This window comes from Thalassophryne amazonica, chromosome 19 (genome assembly GCF_902500255.1).
Source record: "Thalassophryne amazonica chromosome 19, fThaAma1.1, whole genome shotgun sequence".
Classification (NCBI taxonomy): Eukaryota; Metazoa; Chordata; class Actinopteri; order Batrachoidiformes; family Batrachoididae; genus Thalassophryne; species Thalassophryne amazonica.
The window spans coordinates 496,975-523,033 of NC_047121.1; the positions used below are offsets into that span (position 1 = coordinate 496,975).

Here is a 26,059-nt window from a genome sequence, read left to right on the forward strand (position 1 = left end):
AAAATGCATACATAATACATACATAATAAATACATAATGAATAAATGAATTGAATGAATAAAATGAATAAATAATGAAATGAATAAATAATGAATAAATACATAAAACATACATAATGGTTTCACGGTCCTCCCCTGGATCAGGATTAGGAACCTGGATTTGAGGAAATGATTCACTTCGGTAATGCTGTGGTTTTTAATTTGCTGTCTGTCTGGTAGCACCATTTGGGTACCGGCAATCTCATCTGGTTCAGGAGACAGTTTGGCTGTTGTGGGCATTTTATCTGTCTCTGCTTCAGGTTCTTGTGAAGCAGACGGTTCAGTCTGTGGTTCCTCTACCTTTACTTTTTTCTTCCTTCTAACCACAACCACACCTTCATTATCCTCCTTTCTTACAAACATTGCTTTAGTCTCTGTGACTCCTTTCTTTCTTTTCACACATTGTTCCAGCCACAACCTTGCTACTTTCAGCTCTTCCTCTTTCTGTCACTTCACTTTCCCTGTCTTCCCTGCCACACTTACTTCTAACTTTCCCACAACATCCTTCCAGTCTTCCAACTTCAGCTTCCCAGAAACACCATATTTCCTCTTCCACTTTGGCAAAAACTTAACAGTATCAGGATTTAAAGACAACATAAACTTCACATCTCCTGTAAGTCTAGGCTCCTCCTTGGAGCAACAACAATTTCCCATAATAACTACGTGATTTCCAAAACTCACACTTCACTAGAATGCATTCACTATTACTGTGGTCCTTCAGCGCCACTATTCTCAAAGGGTCATTTCAGCATGACCATGCTAAAACAGCTGTATATCTTAAAAAATCCAACACCTTACTTGTTTTGCTGACTCTGTTCCACTCGTCTGGGTCCGGATGCGGTCAATCCGCCGTTGACATTCGGAGGTGACTCTAAATCGCCGGCCTGGCGAGGAACGAACCCTCCCAGGTCTTTGCTTCAGTCCCACTAGTAAGGACCGGCCGTCGCGACAGCTTTGGCATGTCCCCCTCCTCCTGTCAGCGACCGGGTATGTTGGCAACCGGGCGGAAACACCAAGAAAATGGTGTTTTCAATATCTACAATGTTCCTGTAATATTTTTGTGTGATAAAAAAATTGTTGAAATTGAACTCATGAATGAAACTAAATTTCTTGGGGTCTTTATTGACGATAATCTAAGTTGGAAAACACATATAAATTATGTTAAATCTAAATTGTCAAAGATCATTGCCATTTTGTATAAAGCACAAGACTTCCTCTCCCAACACTCATTAGGTATGTTATATCATTCATTACTTGTTCCATACATGACCTACATGACCGGTTCTTGTGCATAATAACATCTCTGTTGTGAAAGTGACGTGACACGGACCCACAACAGGGGGCATTAATGAACGGACAATGGATAAGCCAAAAAGTAACAATTTAATGTTGTGAATCGCACAACAACGTACAGACAATAACAATATGGTGGACTGCAGCTTCAGCTTCACTGCAGCTAGAGTGCTGACGGGGACTAGAAGGAGAGAGCATATCTCACCCATATTGGCCTCTCTTCATTGGCTTCCTGTTAATTCTAGAATAGAATTTAAAATTCTTCTTCTTACTTATAAGGTTTTGAATAATCAGGTCCCATATCACCCCAATAGAGCACTTCGCTCTCAGACTGCAGGCATTCTTGTAGTTCCTAGGGTTTGTAAGAGTAGAATGGGAGGCAGAGCCTTCAGCTTTCAGGCTCCTCTCCTGTGGAACCAGCTCCCAATTCAGATCAGGGAGACAGACACCCTCTCTACTTTTAAGATTAGGCTTAAAACTTTCCTTTTTGCTAAAGCTTATAGTTAGGGCTGGATCAGGTGACCCTGAACCATCCCTTAGTTATGCTGCTATAGACGTAGACTGCTGGGGGGTTCCCATGATGCACTGTTTCTTTCTCTTTTTGCTCTGTATGCACCACTCTGCATTTAATCATTAGTGATCGATCTCTGCTCCCCTCCACAGCATGTCTTTTTCCTGGTTCTCTCCCTCAGCCCCAACCAGTCCCAGCAGAAGACTGCCCCTCCCTGAGCCTGGTTCTGCTGGAGGTTTCTTCCTGTTAAAAGGGAGTTTTTCCTTCCCACTGTAGCCAAGTGCTTGCTCACAGGGGGTCGTTTTGACCGTTGGGGTTTTACATAATTATTGTATGGCCTTGCCTTACAATATAAAGCGCCTTGGGGCAACTGTTTGTTGTGATTTGGCGCTATATAAAAAAATTGATTGATTGATTGATTGATAGACTGTCAATCATACACCAGGTGACGTGTGGGCAGGCTCGACGATAGAAGATGCCTGGAGAGAGAAGAGCTGGATCCCCACACAGCTTCCACCACCAACGGAGCTGAAGAACACCGGAGCTGCCAAGCCCTGCGCCCCAGGTGGCCGCTGTCTTCAGCAGTCAGACCCGGTACTGCTGGCAGAGAACAGAGACAGTCCAGATGAGTGTGAGTTCGCACACTCAATAATCCCACAGTCTGTATTAAGTAAAGGAGGGAAAACCTCCACCTCCAATCACACACACTCGTGCAGCTCCTGGTCAACCACTTATCTGAGTTGGGGTGTGAGGCGAAGCCGTCGCTGTCACACCAAACACCAATCCTCCAGATAAGGAAACACTCCAGGAAAACGGCTGCAAATAGAAGTTCAGGTTAAACACACACAGTGTCAGTCAGCAGAGAAATTACCTGAATGGTAGTTGATTTCTCGGCGAGGAGGTGGAGTTGCAGTCCGGTCTTTGTAGTGGTGGTGATGGGTGACAGCTTGTGTTGATTGATGACAGCTGTCACCTCCAGCAAAGCCAACGCCCTCTCGTGCTTGAAGCCCGCACTTCAAGCAGGGCGCCATCTTGTGGTGGTGGGCCAGCAGTACCTCCTCTTCAGCGGCCCACACAACAGGACCCCCCCCTCAACGGGCGCCTCCTGGCGCCCAACCAGGCTTGTCCGGGTGCCGCCGGTAGAAGTCGGCCAGGAGGGCCGGGTCCAGGATGAAGCTCCTCTTCACCCAGGAGCGTTCTTCGGGTCCATACCCCTCCCAGTCCACCAAATACTGGAACCCCCGGCCCTTCCGACGGACATCCAGGAGCCGGCGCATGGTCCAAGCCGGCTCCCCGTCGATGATCCGGGCAGGAGGCGGCGCCGGTCTGGGGGTACAGAGGGGTGACACGTGGTGAGGTTTGATGTGGGACACATGGAAAACCGGGTGGATCCGCAGTGAAGCTGAAGCTGCCAGCTTCACTGCGGCTGGACTGAGGACCTTGAGGATAGGGAAAGGTCCGATGTATCTGTCCTTCAACTTTTGGGACTCCACTTGCAGGGGAATGTCCTTTGTAGAAAGCCAAACCTCCTGCCCAGGCTGGTACGCAGGGGCCAGGGCACGCCGGCGGTCTGCATGGTTCTTGGCCCTCGTCCGGGCTTTGAGCAGGGCAGAGCGGGCGGTACGCCACACCCGGCGGCACCTTCTCAGATGGGCCTGGACCGAGGGCACCCCGATCTCTCCCTCCACTAGCGGGAACAATGGGGGCTGGTACCCCAAACACACTTCAAATGGGGAGAGGCCGGTGGCAGATGAGACTTGGCTGTTATGAGCGTACTCGATCCAGGCCAGATGGTCACTCCAGGCCGTCAGGTGCGCGGAGGTCACGCAACGGAGGGCCTGCTCCAGTTCCTGGTTTGTCCGCTCTGCCTGCCCGTTCGTCTGGGGGTGGTACCCAGACGAGAGACTGACGGTGGCCCCCAGTTCCCTACAGAAACTCCTCCAGACCTGGGAGGAGAACTGAGGACCATGATCCGAGACAATGTCTGATGGAATCCCATGCAGACGCACGACGTGGTGGACCAGGAGGTCTGCAGTCTCCTGGGCCGTCGGGAGCTTCGGGAGGGCCACGAAGTGGGCCGCCTTGGAAAACCGGTCCACTATCGTTAGGATGGTGGTGTTTCCCTGGGACGGCGGGAGGCCCGTGACAAAGTCCAGGCTGATATGAGACCAGGGGCGACGAGGCACTGGCAGAGGCTGGAGGAGGCCTTGGGCCTTCTGATGGTCAGCTTTGCCCCTGGCGCAGGCCTGGACATACTCCCGGACGTCGGCTTCCATAGATGCCCACCAGAAGTGCTGCCGGACCACTGCCACGGTTCTTCGCACCCCTGGGTGACAGGAGAGCTTGGAACCATGACAGAAGTCAAGGACCGCAGCCCTGGCCTCTGGTGGGACGTACAGTTTGTTCTTCGGACCGGTCCCCGGGTCCGGGCTCCGTGTCAGGGCCTCCCAGACGGTCTTCTCCACGTCCCAGGTAAGGGCGGCCACGACAGTGGACTCGGGGATGATGGTGTCAGGGGGGTCTGACAGCTCAGTCTTGACCTCCTCTTCGTGCACCCGGGACAGGGCATCAGATCGTTGGTTCTTTGTCCCGGGGCGGTAGGTGATCCGGAAGTCAAAACGCCCGAATAACAGCGACCAGCGGGCTTGCCTGGGGTTCAGACGCTTCGCGGTCCGGATGTACTCCAGGTTCCGATGGTCCGTGAAAACTGTAAATGGTACCGATGCTCCCTCCAACAGGTGTCTCCACTCTTCAAGAGCCTCCTTCACCGCAAGAAGTTCCCGATTGCCGACGTCATAGTTCCGTTCAGCTGGGGTCAACCTGCGGGAAAAGTAGGCACATGGATGGAGAACCTTGTCGGACTCCCCGCTCTGGGATAGCACGGCTCCTATCCCTGAGTCAGAGGCATCCACTTCAACAACAAACTGGCGCTTGGGATCGGGCTGCACCAGAACTGGTGCAGTTGAGAACCGGCGTTTCAACTCCCTAAACGCGGCTTCGCACCGATCCGACCAGGTGAAGGGGACTTTTGTGGAGGTCAGGGCTGTCAGGGGGCTAACTACCTGACTGTAGCCCTTGATGAACCTCTGGTAGAAATTTGCAAAACCGAGGAACTGTTGTAGTTTCCTACGGTTCGTTGGTTGGGGCCAATCTCTCACCGCCGCAACCTTGGCCGGATCAGGGGCGACGGAGTTGGAGGAGATTATGAACCCCAAGAAGGACAAAGAAGTGTGGTGGAACTCACACTTCTCGCCCTTCACAAACAGCCGGTTCTCCAACAACCGCTGTAGGACCTGACGTACATGCTTAACATGGGTCTCAGGATCCGGAGAAAAAATGAGTATATCGTCTAGATATACGAAGACAAACCGATGCAGGAAGTCCCGCAAGACGTCATTAACCAATGCTTGGAACGTCGCGGGCGCATTGGTGAGGCCGAACGGCATGACCAGGTACTCAAAGTGACCTAACGGGGTGTTAAATGCTGTCTTCCACTCGTCTCCCTCCCGGATCCGAACCAGGTGATAAGCATTCCTAAGATCCAATTTCATGAAAATTTGGGCTCCATGCAGGGGCGTGAACACTGAATCCAACAGAGGTAACGGGTATCGGTTTCGAACCGTGATCTCGTTCAGCCCTCTGTAATCAATGCATGGACGGAGTCCGCCGTCCTTCTTGCCCACAAAAAAGAAACCAGCACCCATCAGGGAGGTGGAGTTCCGGATCAACCCGGCAGCTAACGAGTCCCGGATGTAGGTCTCCATTGATTCACGTTCCGGACGTGAGAGGTTGTACAGCCTGCTGGACGGGTACTCAGCGCCCGGTATCAAATCAATGGCACAATCGTACGGACGGTGCGGGGGCAGCGTGAGTGCCAGATCCTTGCTGAAGACGTCAGCAAGGTCGTGGTACTCGGCTGGCACCCCTGCCAGATTGGGGGGGACTAAAACCTCCTCCTTAGCTGTCACACCGGGTGGAACCGAGGATCCTAAACACTCCCGGTGGCAGGTTTCACTCCACTGAACCACAACCCCAGACGGCCAATCAATCCGGGGATTGTGTTTTAACACCCATGGAAAACCCAATATCACTTGGGAAGTAGAAGGTGTTACATAAAACACAATCTCCTCCCTGTGATTCCCAGACACCACCAATGTCACTGGCTGAGTCTGGTGTGTGATTAGTGGAAGAAGGGTGCCATCTAGTGCCCGCACCGACAATGGTGACGGTAAGGCCACTAGAGGGAGCCCAACCTCCTTTGCCCATCTGCTATCCAGCAGATTTCCCTCCGACCCCGTGTCCACCAGTGCTGGGGCGTGAAAGGTTAAATCCTCACTCAGGATCGTGACTGGGATTCGTGCAGATTTACGGGGTCTCCCCGCGTGGGTATTGTGACCCACCCTTAGCCCAGTCTCTAAGGACGAGTGCTGCTGTTTTGATTGTTTGGGGCATTCTCTCTGTGTGTGCTCAGTAGAGCTGCAGAGAAAACACTCTCCACGGATCAGCCTCCTTTGTCTCTGATCTGATCGTTTTTTGGCCCTGCTCGTTTCCATAGCAACGTCAGCAGGGGGAGCTGTTGTCACGTGGAGAGCCCTGGCAGTGGAGCGTGGGGAAGTCGGCTCCCTTTCAGACCCGGGAGGAAGAGGGACGGCTTGTGCCTGACCACGCCCTTCGTCTCGCTCCCGTCGGTGTTCTGTTAATCGGTTGTCTAACCGTATAACCAGGTCGATAAGCCCATCTAAATCCCGCGGCTCGTCCTTCGCCACCAGGTGCTCCTTGAGGACCAGAGACAGTCCGTTTACAAAAGCGGCGCGGAGCGCAACAGCATTCCAGCCAGCTCGCGCTGCCGCGATGCGGAAGTCGACTGCATACTTAGCTGCGCTCCGACACCCCTGTCTTAACGACAGCAGCACACTTGAAGCGGTCTCGCCTCTATGAGGGTGGTCGAACACCTGTCGGAACTCCCTCACAAACTCAGTATAAACCGTTAGGAGCCGTGAATTCTGCTCCCAAAGCGCCGTAGCCCAGGCGCGTGCATCTCCTCGAAGCAAGTTTATAACGTAAGCCACCTGGCTGGCGTCTGACGCGTACATGACGGGACGCTGTGAAAAGACGAGTGAGCACTGCATCAAGAAGTCCGCGCACATCTCCACACAGCCTCCGTACAGCTCCGGAGGGCTTATGTATGCTTCAGGGGAAGGTGGGGGGGGGGGGGGGGTCGTTGAACGACCAGCGGAATGTCTGTTTCTGGCACACAGTCAGCAGGAGGAGGTGCTGCAGCAGCGCCCTGAGCACGCGCATCCACCTGGGCGGTGAGAGCCTCTATCCTGCGATTGAGAACACTGCTCTGCTCGGTAACTAAGTCCAACCGAGCGGCAAAGGCGGTTAAGATGTGCTGCAGCTCACCCAACACGCCTCCTGCCTGTGCACCTCGCTCTCCCATTGGCTGTTCAAGCGATGGTTGACGCCCCTCGGGATCCATGACGCTGGCCGAGAAATCCTGTTGTGAAAGTGACGTGACACGGACCCACAACAGGGGGCGTTAATGAATGGACAATGGATAAGCCAAAAAGTAACAATTTAATGTTGTGAATCGCACAACAACGTACAGACAATAACAATATGGTGGACTGTCAATCATGCACCAGGTGACGTGTGGGCAGGCTCGACGATAGAAGACGCCTGGAGAGAGAAGAGCTGGATCCCCACACAGCTTCCACCACCAACGGAGCTGAAGAACACCGGAGCCGCCAAGCCCTGCGCCCCAAGTGGCCGCTGTCTTCAGCAGTCAGACCCGGTACTGCTGGCAGAGAACAGAGACAGTCCAGATGAGTGTGAGTTCGCACACTCAGTAATCCCACAGTCTGTATTAAGTAAAGGAGGGAAAACCTCCACCTCCAATCACACACACTCGTGCAGCTCCTGGTCAACCACTTATCTGAGTTGGGTTGTGAGGCGAAGCCGTCGCTGTCACACCAAACGCTAATCCTCCAGATAAGGAAACACTCCAGGAAAACGGCTGCAAATAGAAGTTCAGGTTAAACACACACAGTGTCAGTCAGCAGAGAAATTACCTGAATGGTAGTTGATTTCTCGGCGAGGAGGTGGAGTTGCAGTCCGGTCTTTGTAGTGGTGGTGATGGGTGACAGCTTGTGTTGATTGATGACAGCTGTCACCTCCAGCAAAGCCGACGCCCTCTCGTGCTTGAAGCCCGCACTTCAAGCAGGGCGCCATCTTGTGGTGGTGGGCCAGCAGTACCTCCTCTTCAGCGGCCCACACAACAATCTCTGTATTTTTAAGGGGGTATTTCAAAATATTTGTGCTAACACCAATGAGAGGAACCTCAAGCAAACTGCTGAATGAACTTCATGACCTGGTCCACACCAAGACCAATCACATGAATCACATAGCATAGTCAATTTGTGTAAGTTAAACACTGTTGACTGTGGGCCCTAAATTTATGGTGGTTTAAAAGTACTTGCAAAGAGACTACAAGTCAGTTTGGAGCTTGTCTGAGTAGTTTATTTAAGTGGCAGGAAATACTGGCACACAGCTAAACGCACATGATGTCTGTCCTTCCATTTTAAAGAGGACTGTGCCAGGTGGGAAAGTATGTTCAAACATTTGACTGGTACGGTATATGCATCAGATTCTCCAGAAGACACCAGGTGATGTAGGGAGGTGTGACTGAGTTTAGGAGAACATCAGGACATTGGAAATTGCATGGCAAGGGGATGTCTGGGAGCAGAGCACATTCCTGTCCTGGACCACACTCTGCATTCATTCACTGATCAGCTGCGTAAGGTGAATCATTTTCTTTTGTTCTCTGCTTTTGTTAAGACATCCAGTGTTCCGGGTGGACCTCCTGTCATTGCTGGTTTAGGTCCTCCGTTCCATATCCCCCCCATGCCTCCACTCGCGCCCCCGCCTCCTCCAGGAGGCCCACCCATTGGCTTTGGCATGCCTCCTTTTGCTCCACCTCTTCCTGGATCTCTATTTGGAACTGCTCAGAAGAAGAATATTCCACGGCCACCGAACCCAATGAAATCATTCAACTGGAGCAAAATGCCTGAGGTATGGTTTTAGTACCAGCACTGCCAGTACTGCTGTCCCTATTACAGTATTTCTACTGCATGACTCTCTTCAACATCACAGTCTAACACTTCCTTTCAAAATCACATCACTGCTTAAAAATTTTTGAATGATACGAACACACAAAGTTTGTCAGGTTGTGAAAATATAAATTAGCTTTATATAAAACAAATTCAAAAAGAAATCACAGATGATGTTGTGGTTAGAGGTCTGGATGGAACTGGACCGTGACAAGGTGCTGGACTCAAGCACTGGAAGCAAGAACCAGAACAGGCTGTGAACAAAAAGAGCTTTATTTACAACACTCAATAACTTAAAGTACTGTGCTGAGGTGGAGGAAGCCTGCTGAGCTGAGACCAGGCCCACATACAGTTGTATACAAAAGTTTGGGCCCCCCTGATAATTTTCATGATTTTCCTTTATACGAGGTCTGTCAATAAAGTATAGGTCCTTTTAATTTTTTTCAAAAACTATATGGATTTCATTCATACGTTTTTACGTCAGACATGCTTGAACCCTCATGCGCATGCGTGAGTTTTTCCACGCCTGTCGGTGATGTCATTCGCCTGTGAGCACTCCTTGTGGGAGGAGTCGTCCAGCCCCTCGTCGGAATTCCTTTGTCTGAGAAGTTGCTGAGAGACTGGCACTTTGTTTGATCAAAATTTTTTCTAAACCTGTGAGACACATCGAAGTGGACACAGTTCGAAAAATTAAGCTGGTTTTCGGTGAAAATTTTAACGGCTGATGAGAGACTTTGAGGTGATACTGTCGCTTTAAGGACTTCCCACGGTGTGAGACGTCGTGCAGCGCTCCCAGGTGCCGTCGTCAGCCTGTTTCAAGCTGAAAACCTCCACATTTCAGGCTCTATTGATCCAGGACGTCGTGAGAGAACAGAGAAGTTTCAGAAGAAGTCGGTTTCAGCATTTTATCCGGATATTCCACTGTTAAAGGAGATTTTTTTAATGAAAGACGTGTGGACGGATTGCAGCGTCGGCTCGCAGCCGCCGCAACGCTCCGCCACAGGAAAAACACCTCTGTTGGAAGCCTTAAGGACAAGTTGGAACATGTCCAGCTGTTAAACAATTTCTCATATACTCACTCCACTGAAAGCCATCAAAAGCCGCCTGGATTTTACAAATGGTTATCAACACGGAGGTGTTTTTCCTGTGCCGCCGCACCGCGCCGGCTGCGTCCCGACGCGCGGACCCGTCCACACGTCTTTCATTAAAAAAAATCTCCTTTAACAGTGGAATATCCGGATAAAATGCTGAAACCGACTTCTTCTGAAACTTCTCTCTTCTCTCACGACGTCCTGGATCAATAGAGCCTGAAATGTGGAGGTTTTCAGCTTGAAACAGGCTGACGACGGCGCCTGGGGCCGCTGCGCGACGTCTCGCACCATGGGAAGTCCTTAAAGCGACAGTATCACCTCAAAATCTCTCATCAGCCGTTAAGATTTTCACCGAAAACCAGCTTAATTTTTCGAACCGTGTCCACTTCGATGTGTCTCACAGGTTTAGAAAAAATTTTGATCAAACAAAGCGCCAGTCTCTCAGCAACTTCTCAGACAAAGGAATTCCGACGAGGGGCTGGACGACTCCTCCCACAAGGAGTGCTCACAGGCGAATGACGTCACCGACAGGCGTGGAAAAACTCACGCATGCGCACGAGGGTTCAAGCATGTCTGACGTAAAAACATATGAATGAAATCCATATAGTTTTTGAAAAAAATAAAAAGGACCTATACTTTATTGACAGCCCTCGTAAATCATTGATTGTCTGGATCAGAAATTTCAGTTAAATACAGTATATCATATAGCAGATGAAAATACTGATGTTTGAGAAGTGAAATGAAGTTTCCAGTATTTACAGAAAGTGTGCAATAATTATTTAAACAAAATTGGGAAGGTGCAAAAATTTGGGCAGCCTTGTCTTTTTATTAATTTGAATACATTTAGCAGTAATTCTTGGAACACAAAATTGGTTTGGTAAGCTCATTTAGAATTCAAAAAACTTTTTACGCAAAGAGAACGAAGGGGTTTATACCATTTTAAAATTGTGGGTGCTCAGACGACCAGGAAATGCTTCTGTGTCTCCATTTGTGGCCCAAAAAATGGAATAATCTACCTGAGGAACTCAAACTATGTCCAAATATTAACCGGTTCAAATATTTATACAAAGAAATGGTGTTCTTGTTATGTGCTGATGCGGGTCAGAGAACCGAACCAGCATCTGACAATGGCCCAGCGCTAAATAACCAGAAAGCGGTTCCAAGAAACAAATTTATTCCCCCTCATGTGCAATAATTCGTGTACAACATAAATATTCAGCTGTCTTGGCAAGGTGAAGGACGGCGCGCTCTCCAGCGCCCAAATGGATCAAAGCCCGGCACTTCTGGACTCAGATTCACCGCCGAACACCCCCCAGGTGGATACGACAAACTGATTCTGTGAAAGACGGAAAAGGTGAGGTAAGTCAACAGAGCTACAACAAATATCCTTCAGAGGCACACACTATCAGCAACACATTCAGGTCTGAATTTAAGCTTTATGTAAATGAGTAGCTTCTCACAACAGGTGGAGGATCATCAATCCGTACGCCACGGCAGTGAGAAGCAAACTGCACAATTCTCATCAATGTTCAAATATACTGCGTAACAAAACGCCAAATTACTATTAACGATTATACAGACGATAATCACCTCTGATGTGTGCTGACAGCATGTGTCCCTCACCCGTCCTCCTTCACAGGCATGATGTGTCAAACCCTGGCGCGGTCCTCAGCATCTCACAACCGAACGTCACAAGGTCTGCTCAAATCACTCATGGCTTAAATGCAGAACGCCATCTCATTATCTGCTTCAGCTGAAAGTCTTTAAGTCTGCACGTGAACATCCTCCACAGGTGCAGCCAATAGTTCTGATGAGGGTTCCGCCAGCACCTTCTCCACAGAAAAAAACAGTTTGCATACCACCTGGAGAGCAAAGAAAAGAAAACAGCACCAAAATGTCCAGTCAAACCCCCCAACACACAACAGTTCTCTGGATATGTGTTTGATGAAACAGGTTAAGTTTTTGTGCTGTATGAAGAATCTGCTACACTTGAATCCTTACTACTGAAATTTTATGGTGGTAACTAGCACGTAATAGGAGCTGTTTGGGAAATATGTGACTTCACTTGAGATTTTGTTTGGAAATGTTCGTTCATGATCAGGCACATAGCCTGGTTTAATTTTACCGTATGGAGGGGTGTAGGTGTTGATAAGTGTTGCTTCTGCCTGCGCCTTTTGGGTACTGTGTACATTGTTTTCTTTTTTCTTTTCTTTCTTTTAACTACTTTGTCTATGAGTTTTGTTGTGTGTGTATGAGTGATTTTGTTAAGCATACGTGTCCCTGATAAATTCAAATTCATTGACTCTTGACCTCCTTACACAGGTGAATCCAATCATGAGAAAGGGTATTTAAGGTGCCCATTTGCAAATGTTTGCCCTCTTTGCATCTCTCTGAATGAGTGGCAACATGGGAGCCTCTAAACAACTCTCAAATTACCTGAAAACAAAGCTTGTTCAACATCATGGTTTAGGGGAAGGATACAAAAAGCTATCCCGGAGATTTCAGCTGTCAGTTTCCACTGTGGGGAACATAATGAGGAAATGGAAGACCACAGGCACAGTACTAGTTAAGGCCTGAAGTGGCAGGCCAAGAAAAATATCAGATAAGCTGAAGCGAAGGATGGTGAAAACAGTCATAGTCAACCCACAGACCTGCTCCAAAGATCTACATGATCTTGCTGCAGATAGTGTCTCTGTGCATTGTACTATAACTATACAGTGCACTTTGCACAAAGAAATGCTGTATGATGCTGTAATGCAGAGGAAGCCTTTTCTGCGTACACCTCACAAACAGAGTCACTTGAGGTATGCTAAAACGCATTTGGACAACCCAGCTTAATTTTGGAATAAGGTGCTGTGGACTGATGAAACTAAAATTGAGTTATTTGGACAAAACAAGGGGCGGTATGCATGGCTGAAAAAGAACACAGCATTCCAAGAAAAACACTTGCTACCTACAGTAAAATTTAAAGGTGGTTCCATCATGCTGTGTGGCTGTGTGGCCAGTGCAGGTACTGGGAATCTTGTTAAAGTTGAGGGTTACATGGATTCCAGTCAATATCAGCAGATTCCTGAGTACAATGTTCAAGAGTCAGTGACAAAGTTGAAGTTGCACCGGGGCTGGATCTTTCAACAAGGCAATGACCCTAAACACTGCTCAAAATCTACTAAGGCATTCATGCAGAGGAACAGGTACAATGCTCTGGAATGGCCATCTCAGTTCCAGACCTGAATATTATTGAAAATGTGTGGTGTGATTTTAAGCGGGCCACCCATGCTCAGAAACCAACAAACCTGAGATGTTTTGTAAAGAAGAATGGTCCAAAATACCTTCAACCAGAATCCAGACTCTCATTGGAAGCTATAGGAAGCATTTAGAGGCTGTTATTTCTGCAAAAGGAGGATCTACTAAATATTGATGTATTTTTTTCTGTTGGGGTGCCCAAATTTATGGACCTGCCTAATTTTGTTTAAAGAATTATTGCACACTTTCTGTAAATCCTATAAACTTCATTCCAATTCTCAAATATCACTGTGTTCTGCTATATGATATATTTAACTGAAATTTCTGATCCAGACAACCAATGATTTCTAAAGGAAAATCATGGAAATCATCAGGGGGGCCAAACTTTTACATACAACTGCATAGTGGTGGACGTTCGGGAGCCGCAGTGCACACAGGGCCAGACTTGGGAGTCTGAGAACGAGCTGGAGTTCTGGAGTATATGGAGTTGGAACAGGGGCCAGGTGGGACACAGAGAACTGAGGAACTAAGAGGATGGAGGAGAACACAGGTGAGTGACTGCACTCATAACCTTGGAAGCCTTAACCAACAAACAGTTCACTGAATGCTTAAACAGGAATGTTCTCAGGTCCAGTAATAAAGTTCACTGTCTAGAAAATAAGGTTCTCTGTTCAGGAATTGTTCACAGTTCATGAATTATCTTCAGAGGTCAGAGGTGAGGTGCTGCACGTCTTGTGATGCAGTTCCAATTAATCAGGACTTGACTTTAGAAAAGACTTTGAAAGTTCTTAGCTGTTTTGCATCAGAGCTCATACAGTTCTTGGAATTAGTTCTTGGAAACAGTTCTTAGTTATGCACAGTCACAAACAGGAGCAGTGTGAGAACGGGATCTCACAGACATGCAGGAACTTAACTGAACGTGAGCAGAGCTGTGCGCTTCAGAGGCAGGGAGCAGATGAGTTCCAAAGTGACGTTGTGCAGAGAGCAGCGTGGGAGCCACACAGGAAAGTGTCTGGAAACACAAAAGGATGAACGAGCTCTAATACGGGAATTAGAGATGGCCAGGTTACCTTTAGATGAGCCACGGGAAGCTCAGACATCAGAGCACATGGAAGTGGCATGAATGACGTCGTGTAGAATCTGGCATGTCAAGGACACAGATTCAACATGGAAGGCTCACAGAAGAGCCGAATCCAGCTGGTCAGGGTTACGGAACAAAGACTCTGGCCAAGACTGAGCTCAGAGCCAGTGTTTAAGTAGCCAGCTCATTATCTGGAGTTCATGCTCGTCAGGTGCGAGGATATGATGAGCTGCAGATGTTCCACGGCTCTGAAGTGCGCCCCCTGGAGAGAAAACAGACAAACTATACACAAGAGGTTAAAAAAGGGAAGGAGAGAGGCAGACAAAGACAGACTTTCATTTATTCTGAAAAACTTCAAACGTGCAATTTGATTCAGTTGTATTTTGTTTTAAATTTCAGATAAAATGTGAAAAAAAATCCTTTTTCATGTTGTCATTACGGGGTGTTGTGAGTAGAATTTAGAGGGAAGAACATAATTTTCTCCATTTTAAAATAAGGCTATAACATAACAAAATGTGGAAAAAGTGAAGTGCTGTGAATACTTTCTGGATGCACGGTATATCGGTGGAGTCCCATGTTTTGAGTATTTTGAGGAGAAGCACAGAACTGATGAGACAAAATGACTGTTCAGTTAAACTGAGTCAGATTGAGAAATGCAATACAGACTCCAGCCCAGCTGATGGTGATTCACAACAGTGAGCATGGAGAGGAAGAAAACAGCTCTGGGTGAGAGCAGAAAGTAATCAAAGCATTTTTAACACCTGTTTGGACCATTCATTGACTGGCACACAGAGCCAAGGGAGTCAGAAGAAACAGCTCAAGGTTTCAGTGGAAGATGTTGCTGTTGTGATTTACATTTGTATGATTAAGGAATCATGTTGTTGCTGACAGGAGGTTAAATGTCAGCAACAATGATGCAAAGCTGCCTGACTCCAGATAACTATTATTGAAGAAATATGTTTGATGTGCTTTTTGGTTTTCTCTTGAAGTTTATCAACCTGTTTAATCTTCAAGAATTGCAACAATGCAGAAAAGAAGAATGAGTTGTCCTGAATGTCTTTTCATGTGAAACCAAACATAACCTGACCATGACTGTGTAGAATTGTGGCTGATTATCTCCTGTCCTCAGCATGCCTCATGTCTTCATTTTATAATTTCTTTCATCCCAGCATATGTTGAGTTTTATATCAACATTGTCTGATTTATTGATGTTTATCTTTTTAGAACAAAATAGAAGGAACCATATGGGCAGAAATCGATGATCTTCTGGTGTTTACAGTTCTGGATTTAGAGGAGTTCCAGAGGACCTTCTCGGCATACCAGAAGTCACAGGTAAAAGAACAAAATACACACTAACATAATACAAAGACTGAAGCAGTGGATTATGGGGGTTAACCATCACTAATAATTATAAACCTAAATGGAAGCCCAGTAATATGTACTTTATATATCCACTGTAGGTTTAAATGTATACCATATCTACAGCCATACATGTGTGTCTGTTACTTTATTAAAAGTTTCCTGCATTTCTGTCATTAATCAATGCATTAATTACAACAATTTTTATATATATTATTATTATGTTGTATGAAATTCAGTGAGCAGGTGAGAGAGGCACTGGATGGAGGGGAAGCAGTTTTGGACAACTGATAAAGTACTGCAGATGTGGTGAGGGAGACAGCTAGGACAGTACTGGGTATGACATCTGGACAGTGGAAAGAAGACAAGGAGACTTGGTGGTGGAACAAAGATGTCCAGGAAAGCATAGGGAGAAAGAGGTGGGGATAGTCAGAGAGATGAATAAAGTAGACAGGAGTACAAGGAGATGTGGTGTAAGGAAAAACAGAAGTGGCAGAAGCTAAGGAAAAGGCATTTAGCAAGCTGTACAAGAAGTTAAATCGTAAAGAAGGAGAAAAGGACTTGTACTGATTGACCAGACAAAGGGACAGAGCTGGAAAGGATGTGCAGCAGGTTAGGGTGGTAAAAGATGCAGATGGTAATGTGCTGACAAGCGAGGAGAGTGTGTTGAGAAGGTGGCGGGAATATTTTGAGGAGCTGATGAATGAGAAAAATGAGCAGCCGAAAGAAGACGACATTTATACAATGATTTTCTAGCTAGACTTGTTTTTGATGCCATTTTCTATTTTTATCATGTTTTATATACGAGGTCTGTCAATAAAGTAACGGACCTTTTTATTTTTTTCAAAAACTATATGGATTTCATTCATATGTTTTTACGTCAGACATGCTTGAACCCTCGTGCGCATGCGTGACTTTTTCCACGCCTGTCGGTGACGTCATTCGCCTGTGAGCACGCCTTGTGGAAGGAGTGGTCCCGCCCCCTTGTCGGATTTTCATTGTCTGGAAATGGCGGAATGAAAAGGACTTTTTTTCCATCAGAATTTTTTCAGAAGCTGTTAGAAACTGGCACCTGGAAGCCATTCGAAAAACTTATCTGGCTTTCGGTGAAAATTTTACGGGCTTCACAGATAATAAGGTCTGGTAGTACAGCTTTAAGGACCCCTTTAAGGACGCTCGGCACGCCGCGCTCCGAGCTGCGACGACGCGGCACAAGCCACCGGACCATTTCTAAACGGATGGCTCTGTGGATACGAGACCGTCGTGTGCTCTTTTTCTGGTTATCACAAGAGCTGGACATCAGCCATTTTCTGGCAGATTTCACTTTTAACAAGAGATTTTGTCATGGAAAGCCGCGCGGAGGCTTCGTGCGTCACGACCGATTCGCTTTGGAAGCGAGACAAAGGAACACCTCCATTTCGGCATGTCAGAGGACAAGTTTGGACATGTCCAGTTCTCCACAATTTCTGTGATACTTACTGGACTGGTAAGCACTGAAAGCCGAGATGGACAATCTCCACCCCCACCTCTTAGTGGGGGTGGAGATTTCATGTTCTAAAGTGGGATGTGCCACATGTGATATGAATCCAAATGGTCACCACAGTACGTGTGATTTTACTGTGATCTGTAACCACATGTTAATTCTATACACAAGCTTTAAAAAGTGATTAAGGTGTCAGTGGAAGTGTGTGTTGCCAGATAATCATTGTTTTGTTGCACTGAGTATGTCTGCTGTTGTACTGATTTGCATTTTAACGGGTCTCTGTATATTAACAGAAGGATGCTGAGGACGATGCCTTTACTGCAAAGAAAGTCAAAGAACTGTCTGTTATCGATGGTCGTCGAGCACAGAACTGTAACATTCTGCTGTCACGGTCAGTCTGTGTTTGGAATGTGAGAGGTCAATGTGTTGCTGCTCACGAGTTCACATGCATAGCTCCAAACATCGCATAGCAGACTGACAGCTCAGGGTGGAGCTTATGTGGTGACTCCTGTTTGTTTGTACAATCACTCCTGCTGATGGTCATAAACTCATCTACTCCAAGTAGATATGAAGGAATGGGTGCATAACTCCAGAACAACAGGTGATGTAAACACCACGAAAAATATTCTCAGATGATGAACTGAGAACTGAACGGCACCGTCCCTGCACCGAGGTAAAAGTGGTGGTCACCTGGTGATTGCAGTGAATCTTGTTGTGCCTTTGACTGTTTACCTGGAGATGCAGCAACCAACTGATCAGGGGAAGGTTAAGCGTGCCGCACACTTGTGCAACCACGTTTGATTGCTACATCATTGGACAGGTTGCTTGGATGATACTGCTTAAGGTGTAGTTCTGTGATGAGAGAGGGATGCAGCAGGTTAGTGTCAGAACTAGTCAATGAAAACAGGCACAGTCACAGATGAAACTTTAGTGGTGATGTCAGCCTTGGTCATATTGTGTGCAGGACAATTGATGACAAGATTCTGACTCATCCTGAACACCAGCTTGGTCTGCATCCTGGCACCCCTGATCGCACATCCAGAGATCAGGTGACCCTGCTGTCCACAGTAAAAGCATAACATGGGTTCGTCTGTGCTGATTCTGGATGCCGTGTTGTAGGGGATGGTTGAAGTGGGAAGATGAGAGGAAGTGACTTTGCTCCTGTGGGCTGGCGATCGTTGGCCGCTGGTACCACCCCCCACTCACTGTCTGTCAGACAGCCACTTGTCAATCTTGATTGCCAGCGAGATGAGCGAATCCAAATCCTCAGGCAATTCAAAACAAAATGTTTGTCAGGGCTGCCGTCTTCCACTCACTCTGAGCGGTGAGAATGCGGAAGTCGATGGCATAGTCAGAGAGCTTCTGTGTGCCTTGTCTCAACTTAATCAAAGACCTTGCTGCATCTCTCAGAAGTGTGCTGAAATACCTGCTTGAGCACAGATAAAGCAGTGGAGCATCTCACAGGATGCCGACTGGTGACTCTACTCAGCCGTAGCCCAAGCACTCGCATGTCCTTGCAGGTGAGAAATCATGAAGGTGATCTTCGCTCAGTCTGATGGGACAGCAGATTTCATGAGTTCAAAGTGCAGTGCATACTGAGTGATGAAGGGCTTTATGTCACCTCATTCCCCAGAAAAAAAACAAAAACATTCTGGACAGGAGAGCTGGCTGCAGCAAATATTGTCCCCACAGAGGGTGTAGCCCCTGCTGACAAACCCATCAGCTGGCTGGAAGCTGATTTGGATTGCACTGCAGAGGGCGTGTCCGTATTAAGTTTGTCAACCAGGCACCCGACTTGAGAGCTGAAGGTGGCCATCAATGTGTCTTGGCATTTAGCTAGTTTGCTGAGAGCACAGTGCAGCTACTTTGTCTTCTTACTGTGGCAATTGCTGTCCTTGCGCCCAGTGTCAAGTGTAATGACCCAGAGTCTGCTGTGTCCATGTCATGGCCAGACTGTTCTCTCAGGAATTCAGACACGAAAAGGCTGGACACAATCACAGGACTCAGACTCAAAATAGGAACTTCAAAAGGCTTTACTTGGTTACCAGGCAGGGTTCTGTACACAGGGCAGCAAACAAAAATCAGAAAGTGTCCAAAACACGAGACGGCAGGCGAGGTCAAAAAGGCAGACACTTGGTACAAGGCAAGACATGAGCAAGAAAACAAGAACACTGTGGAATAAGGTTGGAAACGCTGGTATAAAGCACAAATGATCTGTCGAAGACAGTAGGGAAACATGAGCCATAAATACAGGTGGTGATCAGAAGTAATAGGAAACAGGTGAGGAGCAAAGAGCAGGAACGGGGCCAGCTCAACCATGACATTTTCCACATTTTGTTTTGTTACAGCTATATTCCAAAATGGATTAAAATGACAATGTAAAAAGGTTTTTGAGATTTTTGCAAATTTGTTAAAAATAAAGAAATTAATAAATCCCATATACAAAAGTATTCACAGCCTGATGCTCTAAATTTAGCTCGGGTGCCTCCTGTTTCTGCTGATCGTTCTTAAGATTTTTATACTCTATTCTTAAGATGTTTCTACAGTTTAATTGGAGTCCACCTGGGGTAAATTCACTTGATTGGACATGATTAGGAAAGACACACACCTGTCTACATGTAAGGTCCCACACTTGACTGTGCATGTCAGAGCCTCTGAGACAGGACTGTCTCGAGTCACAAATATGGGGAAGGGTACAGAAACATTTCTGCTGCTTTGAGAATCCAAATGAACACAGTGGCCTCTATCATCTGTAAAAGGAAGAAGTTCAGATAAACTAGCTAGAGCTGGCCAACCATCTAAACAGAGCGATTGGGGAGAAGGGCCTTAGTCGGGGAGGTGACCGAGAACCAAATGGTCACTCTGTCAGAGATCCAGCATTCCTCTGTGGAGAGAGGAGAACCTTCCAGAAGGACAACCATCTGTGCAGCAATCCACCAATCAGGCCTGTATGGTAGAGTGGCCAGATGGAAGCCACTCCTTAGTAAAAGGCACATGGCAGCCCACCTGGAGTTTGACTATAGGCACCTGAAGGACTCTCAGACCAGGAGAAACAAAATTCTCTGGTCTGATGAGACAAAGATTGAACTCTTTGGCGTCATGTTTGGAGGAAACCAGGCACCATCCCTACAGTGAAGCATGGTGGTGGCAGCATCATGCTGTGGGGATGTTTTTCAGCAGTGGGAACTGGGAGACTAGTCAGGATTGAGGGAAAGATGAATGCAGCAATGCACAGAGACATCCTGGATGAAAACCTGCTCCAGAGTGCTCTTGACCTCAGACTGGGGTGACGGTGTTATGTTTCGGATGTGGTCGGAGAACCGACCCAGCATTTGAAGGACCCAGCATAAAATAAGCAGAGCACGGTTCAAAAGGTAACAGAATTTAATAAACATAACAGTGGGGTGATACAGTGCTAAACAACTAAACAGTCCGCGGTCTGGTGAGGTGAAAACACGGCGCGCTCTCAGCAGCGCAAACGGTCCGGAGCTACAGCAGTTCGGACCCAGGGACCCCGCCGACACCCCCCAGGTGGCCGCGACAAACTGAGTCTGTGAAGAAAGAAAACATGAGGTGAGTCCAACTCCACACAGAGAGACACAACTCAAAGGTGCACGCAATCAGCAAACACTTCCTGGCTTAAATCTATACATCAGCTTCTTACCCTGCAGGCACGGAACAACTCAGTTCAAATCTCCACTGCAGCAGAAGCTGATTAGACAATTAGCATAACGTGACAGCTCACTAACACAAGGTGTGAGGGACACCTAATCCACTGTCATTACTTCATAAAAGTCACCAAAACCAAATTACCTCAGGAAGTGTGCTGAAGAGCATGAGACCTCACCCAATCCTCCTTCACAGACTGTGGCATCAAACCTGGAGCGGTCTCTGCGTCCGTGATGGTGAGATTGCTCTCCTGACGTCGATCTCACACGTCTGCTCACAAGGTCGAGTCTCTGGCAATCACACACTGTGCATTCAAGGTTTAAATGCAACAATCTCTGATTAAGACAAAATACACCACAGCTGTGAGTCCTGATGACCTGCACGTGATAACAAGCCTCAGGTGTTCAGGGTGAGGTCCTGATGCTCAGCCACTCAGTCCTGAATGCATACCACCTGGTGAGAGAAACAGAAAACAAAAACCAAACCAGCCAAACACCCCAGCCCACAACAGTACCCCACCCTCACGGGAAGCCTCCCGGCGACCACACGGACCTGGGCCAGGAAAAACAAAGCCCCCCTCCAGGGACCATGGCTGGAAAGTTGGCTGGGAACAAAAAACACCTCCTGCAGCTTCAGCTCCTTGTGCTGACGATCCAGCTGGGAAAGGCCCATCTCCAGGAGCTGTGCGTTACTGTGCTCTGATGACAGCTCCATCATCAGCTGCTCCACCTGCAACGTTAATCTCTTCATGCAGTCATTGATCATCTCAATGTTGAGCCTCTCCAGCTCTTCCCTCAGCTGGATAACGCACGCTCCCAGCCGCCTCTTCTCTGTCAACAGGGAACTCCGTGCCGAGACCATCACTCTCATCCTGGAGCCCGTCCTTTCCCATCCTGAGCCTGTCTGCAGCAGACTGCTCCGCAGCTGACACTCCAGTGCAGAGACATCCCTTGTTGACTTGAATGGTCTTGCCCTCTGTTTTGTTTAGCAAACCTGTTAGAGTCTCCACCTTTGCGTTCATTCCTGTCGACTCTTGCTTTAGTTCACTTTGCATAAGTTTGGCCAGGAGTTCTTAAACCTGTGCACTCAGCCTTCTTCCGACTATGTGTTAAAGTCTGCTTAGTCATAAACAAAAAAAAGACAAACACAAACAACCATACCAACCCCCCCTCCCCAGAGGACCGTTCCATCAAACCCCGGGAAGAGGAGAAAAGAAAAAACACAACCCAAACTTAAGCTTGCAAACAAAAAAACGCTAACCCCCCCCCCCCCCCCCCCCCCCGGACGACATGTAGGGACCAACACCCCCCAGAGGACATCCCGCCAGCTCCAGGAGTAATAACCACAGCCGAGGTCCCTCTGGGACCCAAAGTCACCCACGGGGTCTCCCAGCGCCTCCCAGAGGACCGTTCCATCAAACCCCAGGAGTCGCCCCCCCCTCATGACTAACAGACCCAGCCCTGGCCATCCACAGCTAGATGGACCCACAGTCCTTTCCCCCCCCCAGAGGACACCACAGTCACACCCTGAGGGCGGAAACCGGGGGAAAAACAAAAAAAAACATACAAACAAAACAACAACCCCAACCCCACCCCCTCAGCGCAGTGGAAACTGGAAGTACGTCCAGTGTCACCAACCATGACTATACCCCAAAAGTCAACCGGGAGGAGTGGAACAGCGGTAATGGCAGACGGCACAAAACGGTGCCACCCCTCCGACTTTTAAACCAGCCACCAGCTGCGGGTATATTCCACTGCCCCAAACCTCAGCTACACCGATGGCATACGGCTCAAAGGCGCGCTGAAGCCAGAGGTGGAACAGGGAAGCAACAAAAAAAAAAAACCCTAAACCCCCCCACCCGGGTGCAGAGGTTACCTGGAAAACGCCCAGCATAACCGAACTGCACCACCCCAGCAACGCCAATGGCAAACGGCACAGAGGCGCGCCAAGGCTGGAGGTTGCAAAGGGAATTAAAAAAAAATACCCCAAGTGAGTTATTAGTTTTTTTTATTTTAATAAATTTGCAAAAAATAAAAATAAAGAAAGCTTTTTTCATCTTGTCATTATGGGGTGTTTTGAGGGAAAACTGAATTTTCTCCATTTTGAAATAAGGCTGTAACATAACAAAATATGGAAAAAATGAAACGCTGTGAATGAATACTTCCCGGATGCACTGTATGTTTACATTGGAGTGAACAAAAATATGCTCACAAGATATAGCAAACTGAAAGACAATTGCAGAAAAAATGTGCAGAAAAAAGATATGGAAAAAAAGGTAAGAAAAATTAGGCAGTGTCTTGCTGCACAGCTGGGTCTGGCCACAACGCCTCATTCACATCACAGGCAAGATCTTCCCTTGCCAGACATTGAGGGAAGAAGCGCCTTGAGTGCCTTAAGGCCCCTTCACACATAACACAAAGTTGGGTGAATCAGACCAAATCACGCTCAAACAGACTGAATGGGTGAAACCTGAAAAATTCGAGCTGCAGTCGGGAAGGACAGACGGTCAGACAGCCGTGTACAGATGCCCTACGATCCCGCAACGATGGTTTTGTGCCTGGAGCAGCTCTGACCGCACAAACGTGAGGTGTTCCTGTAGTCACATCATGAACACATCAGCCAACCACAGGGAAGTGAAAGCAGCCGGTCACTTGGAGGGTCTGCGCATCCAGCTGTTTCTGGCCATGTGGCATGTGCTGTGCTGAAGGACACTGTGTCATGTGGACTATAACTTACGTGGTGGATGTGCCATTAACCTCGCCAGCTGGCTGATCACAAAGATCACATGGATAATTTCAGATGGTCCAGCCTGGCTTCATGGTCATCACCATGCATGGCTGGGGGTGATCCAAAGAAGATTTCTTTTGTTTAGATTTTTCCCCATGTCATCATTGTTTGCACACGTGCATGCACCACCATGCCTTGTACATGGTTGGTTGGAGCACATGTGACAGTATGTGTTCCTCAGCTTGGCAGTGCACTGACACGGTGGTCAGCTGCAATTTTGGCCGGCTCTGGGCGTCGATTCAGTTTTTTCCTCTTTTCCCTTCACGTGCCCCAGCTGATTTATTAGTTGTTTATTTTGTTATGTTTTACGTTGTCACTTTTCTTTGTTACTTGTGTTTGCATTATTGATCATTGTTTATCACTTGTTTGTTTTGCTTTCTGTTTTCATGTAGTTTATTTTTTCTTTTAGCTTGTTTACCACCTTGTTTTCCTAGTTTAGTTTTGCTTAAGTATTTATGTTCCATTTTCAGTTCTCATGTTCATGCCCTGTTCTTGGTTATGTTATTCTGCCCTCAGTTTTTATTTTACTTTTGGTCATAGTTCTCAGTTTCCCTCACGCCCAGTTAATTATGTTCACTCCACACCCTGCACCTGCCTTTATGTTTTTCCCTCACTTTGATTGTCTGTTTTGTTTCCATTCACTCACATTCTTGCAACAGCTCAAGTGTCTTTGTCTATTACCTCACTTCACTTTGTGCACTCCGTTCCTCACTATCTGGCCCCATCCATACTCTGTTTACTAGCCACACCCCCTTTCTAGATCCTTTTCATGGTCACCTTGTTAACACCTGCCTATTTAATCTCCCCCTGGCCACCACACTTTTGCCAGTTTGTTGTCACTTCTTGCACACATCCCAGCCTTTGTATTTAGTCATGATTTCTTTCCTTGCCATGTACCGTATTGCTCTGTCCTCCTCGACCACGCCTTTTTGCCTCATTCTTGAAAACTGTTTGCTCATGCCTTTGAACCCTTCCTGAATATGACTGCGTTTTTGCCTAACCCTAATTGTGCCTCTGCTCCACTGACTGATCACCTGTGTACTGAACCTGAGCCTGGAATAAAGACCATGATTTCTCACATGCCTAAACCAAGTCTGGAAGTCTGCTTCACGGGTTCAGCCGCTCCTGGTGCTGGGCAGCCGCCTGTCGTGACAGAACAAACTGGCTATAACATGAGGATAAAAAGAGGATTTTTTCGGACCTCTTATTTTTATAATCTGTTTTTGTGACTGTTACGCACCCAGAGAAAAGTCTGATTATCTGGAGCAAGCCTGACAGTTGGTTAATTTGCACCCATGGCTTTTTGACTTTTTCCCAGAGCTACTGAGCCTGGATGATGTTTTTTGTGAACAGAAACTTCCAGATTGGATGAAGCACCTTGAGGCCTACCTGCCTTCTGATGATGATGAGGCTGACTGGGTTGATGTGGAAAAGGATGAAAATTCTAAGTCAGAGCAGACAGCACTCCAGGACATGGCTACTGTATTATTTAAAATACAGGACTTATTTTTTGAGTATCAGGACTGCTGCAGTCAGTGGAGCAAACAGCAGATAGATTCTCTCAGTTCTTGAACAGATCATTTATTCCAAGCCTGAGTTGTTAACCACTTTCCCAGAACTGAAGGACATTAAAACGCAGTTCCAGCAGGGTTGGGTGCCTCCATGTATAGAAGACCCAATGAACTTTTTGGTTGAGTCTGAAATTACTGTCACCTACTGTGACGAACCACATATAATCACACTCTCAGATGCTGCCATAGCACCTCATCAGCATGCAGAAACACAGAACCTGATCTCTTACCTCCTGCCGTCAGTTCCAGAAATGCAGCCTGTGAAGCCAGCCTCACTCTAGATTCCTCCAAAACCTGCTTCACAAAGAAACCGAGTGGTATCTCAAGTCATGCCTTCTGATCCAGCAGAGCAGCACATCCCAGTCACAAGCACCGTAGCTCGTCAGCTCCATGACATCCCAGTTCCTGTGCCTCGGAAAGAATGGGCACCTCAGCTGATATCGCCGACTCCTGCTTCAGGGATCGCTCCGTCAATGAACTCCGAGGCACCAGCTTTGCCCAACTTCCCAATGGCAGCCACACCCATCAGTCCTTTAGGACAGTCCATGTTTGCAATGTTGCCAGTTGGGCCTTCAGGAACGTGCAAGCCATTACCTGCGGTTCCGACCAAGAGAACCATGATCCCATCCTCTCTGGGAGCCTCTACATCTTCTGTTGCTCCTGTCAGTTTGGCTTCAGTGCGGTCAGCTGTAGCCTCTCCTGTGAAATCATCTGGATCTACGTACACGATGACGCCTGCCAGCCCTGCCTCCTCAAGCATGTTGGTGATCACCCCGGGGGTGCTTCATGGACCAGCGGCCTCATCCTCACCAATTGGCTCT

At 47.5% G+C, this 26,059-nt stretch overlaps 1 protein-coding gene across 2 annotated transcripts in view; it reads left to right on the forward strand.

Moving 5' to 3' along the window:
- Positions 1–26,059, forward strand: part of daam1a (dishevelled associated activator of morphogenesis 1a) — a 275,436-nt gene that overhangs the window by 160,418 nt on the left and 88,959 nt on the right. For both annotated transcript variants that reach the window (XM_034159463.1, XM_034159462.1), the window contains exons 15-17: positions 8,683–8,916; positions 15,594–15,701; positions 17,505–17,602. In XM_034159463.1, the coding sequence (XP_034015354.1) occupies positions 8,683–8,916; positions 15,594–15,701; positions 17,505–17,602 (440 nt within the window). The remainder of the gene's footprint in view (positions 1–8,682; positions 8,917–15,593; positions 15,702–17,504; positions 17,603–26,059) is intronic.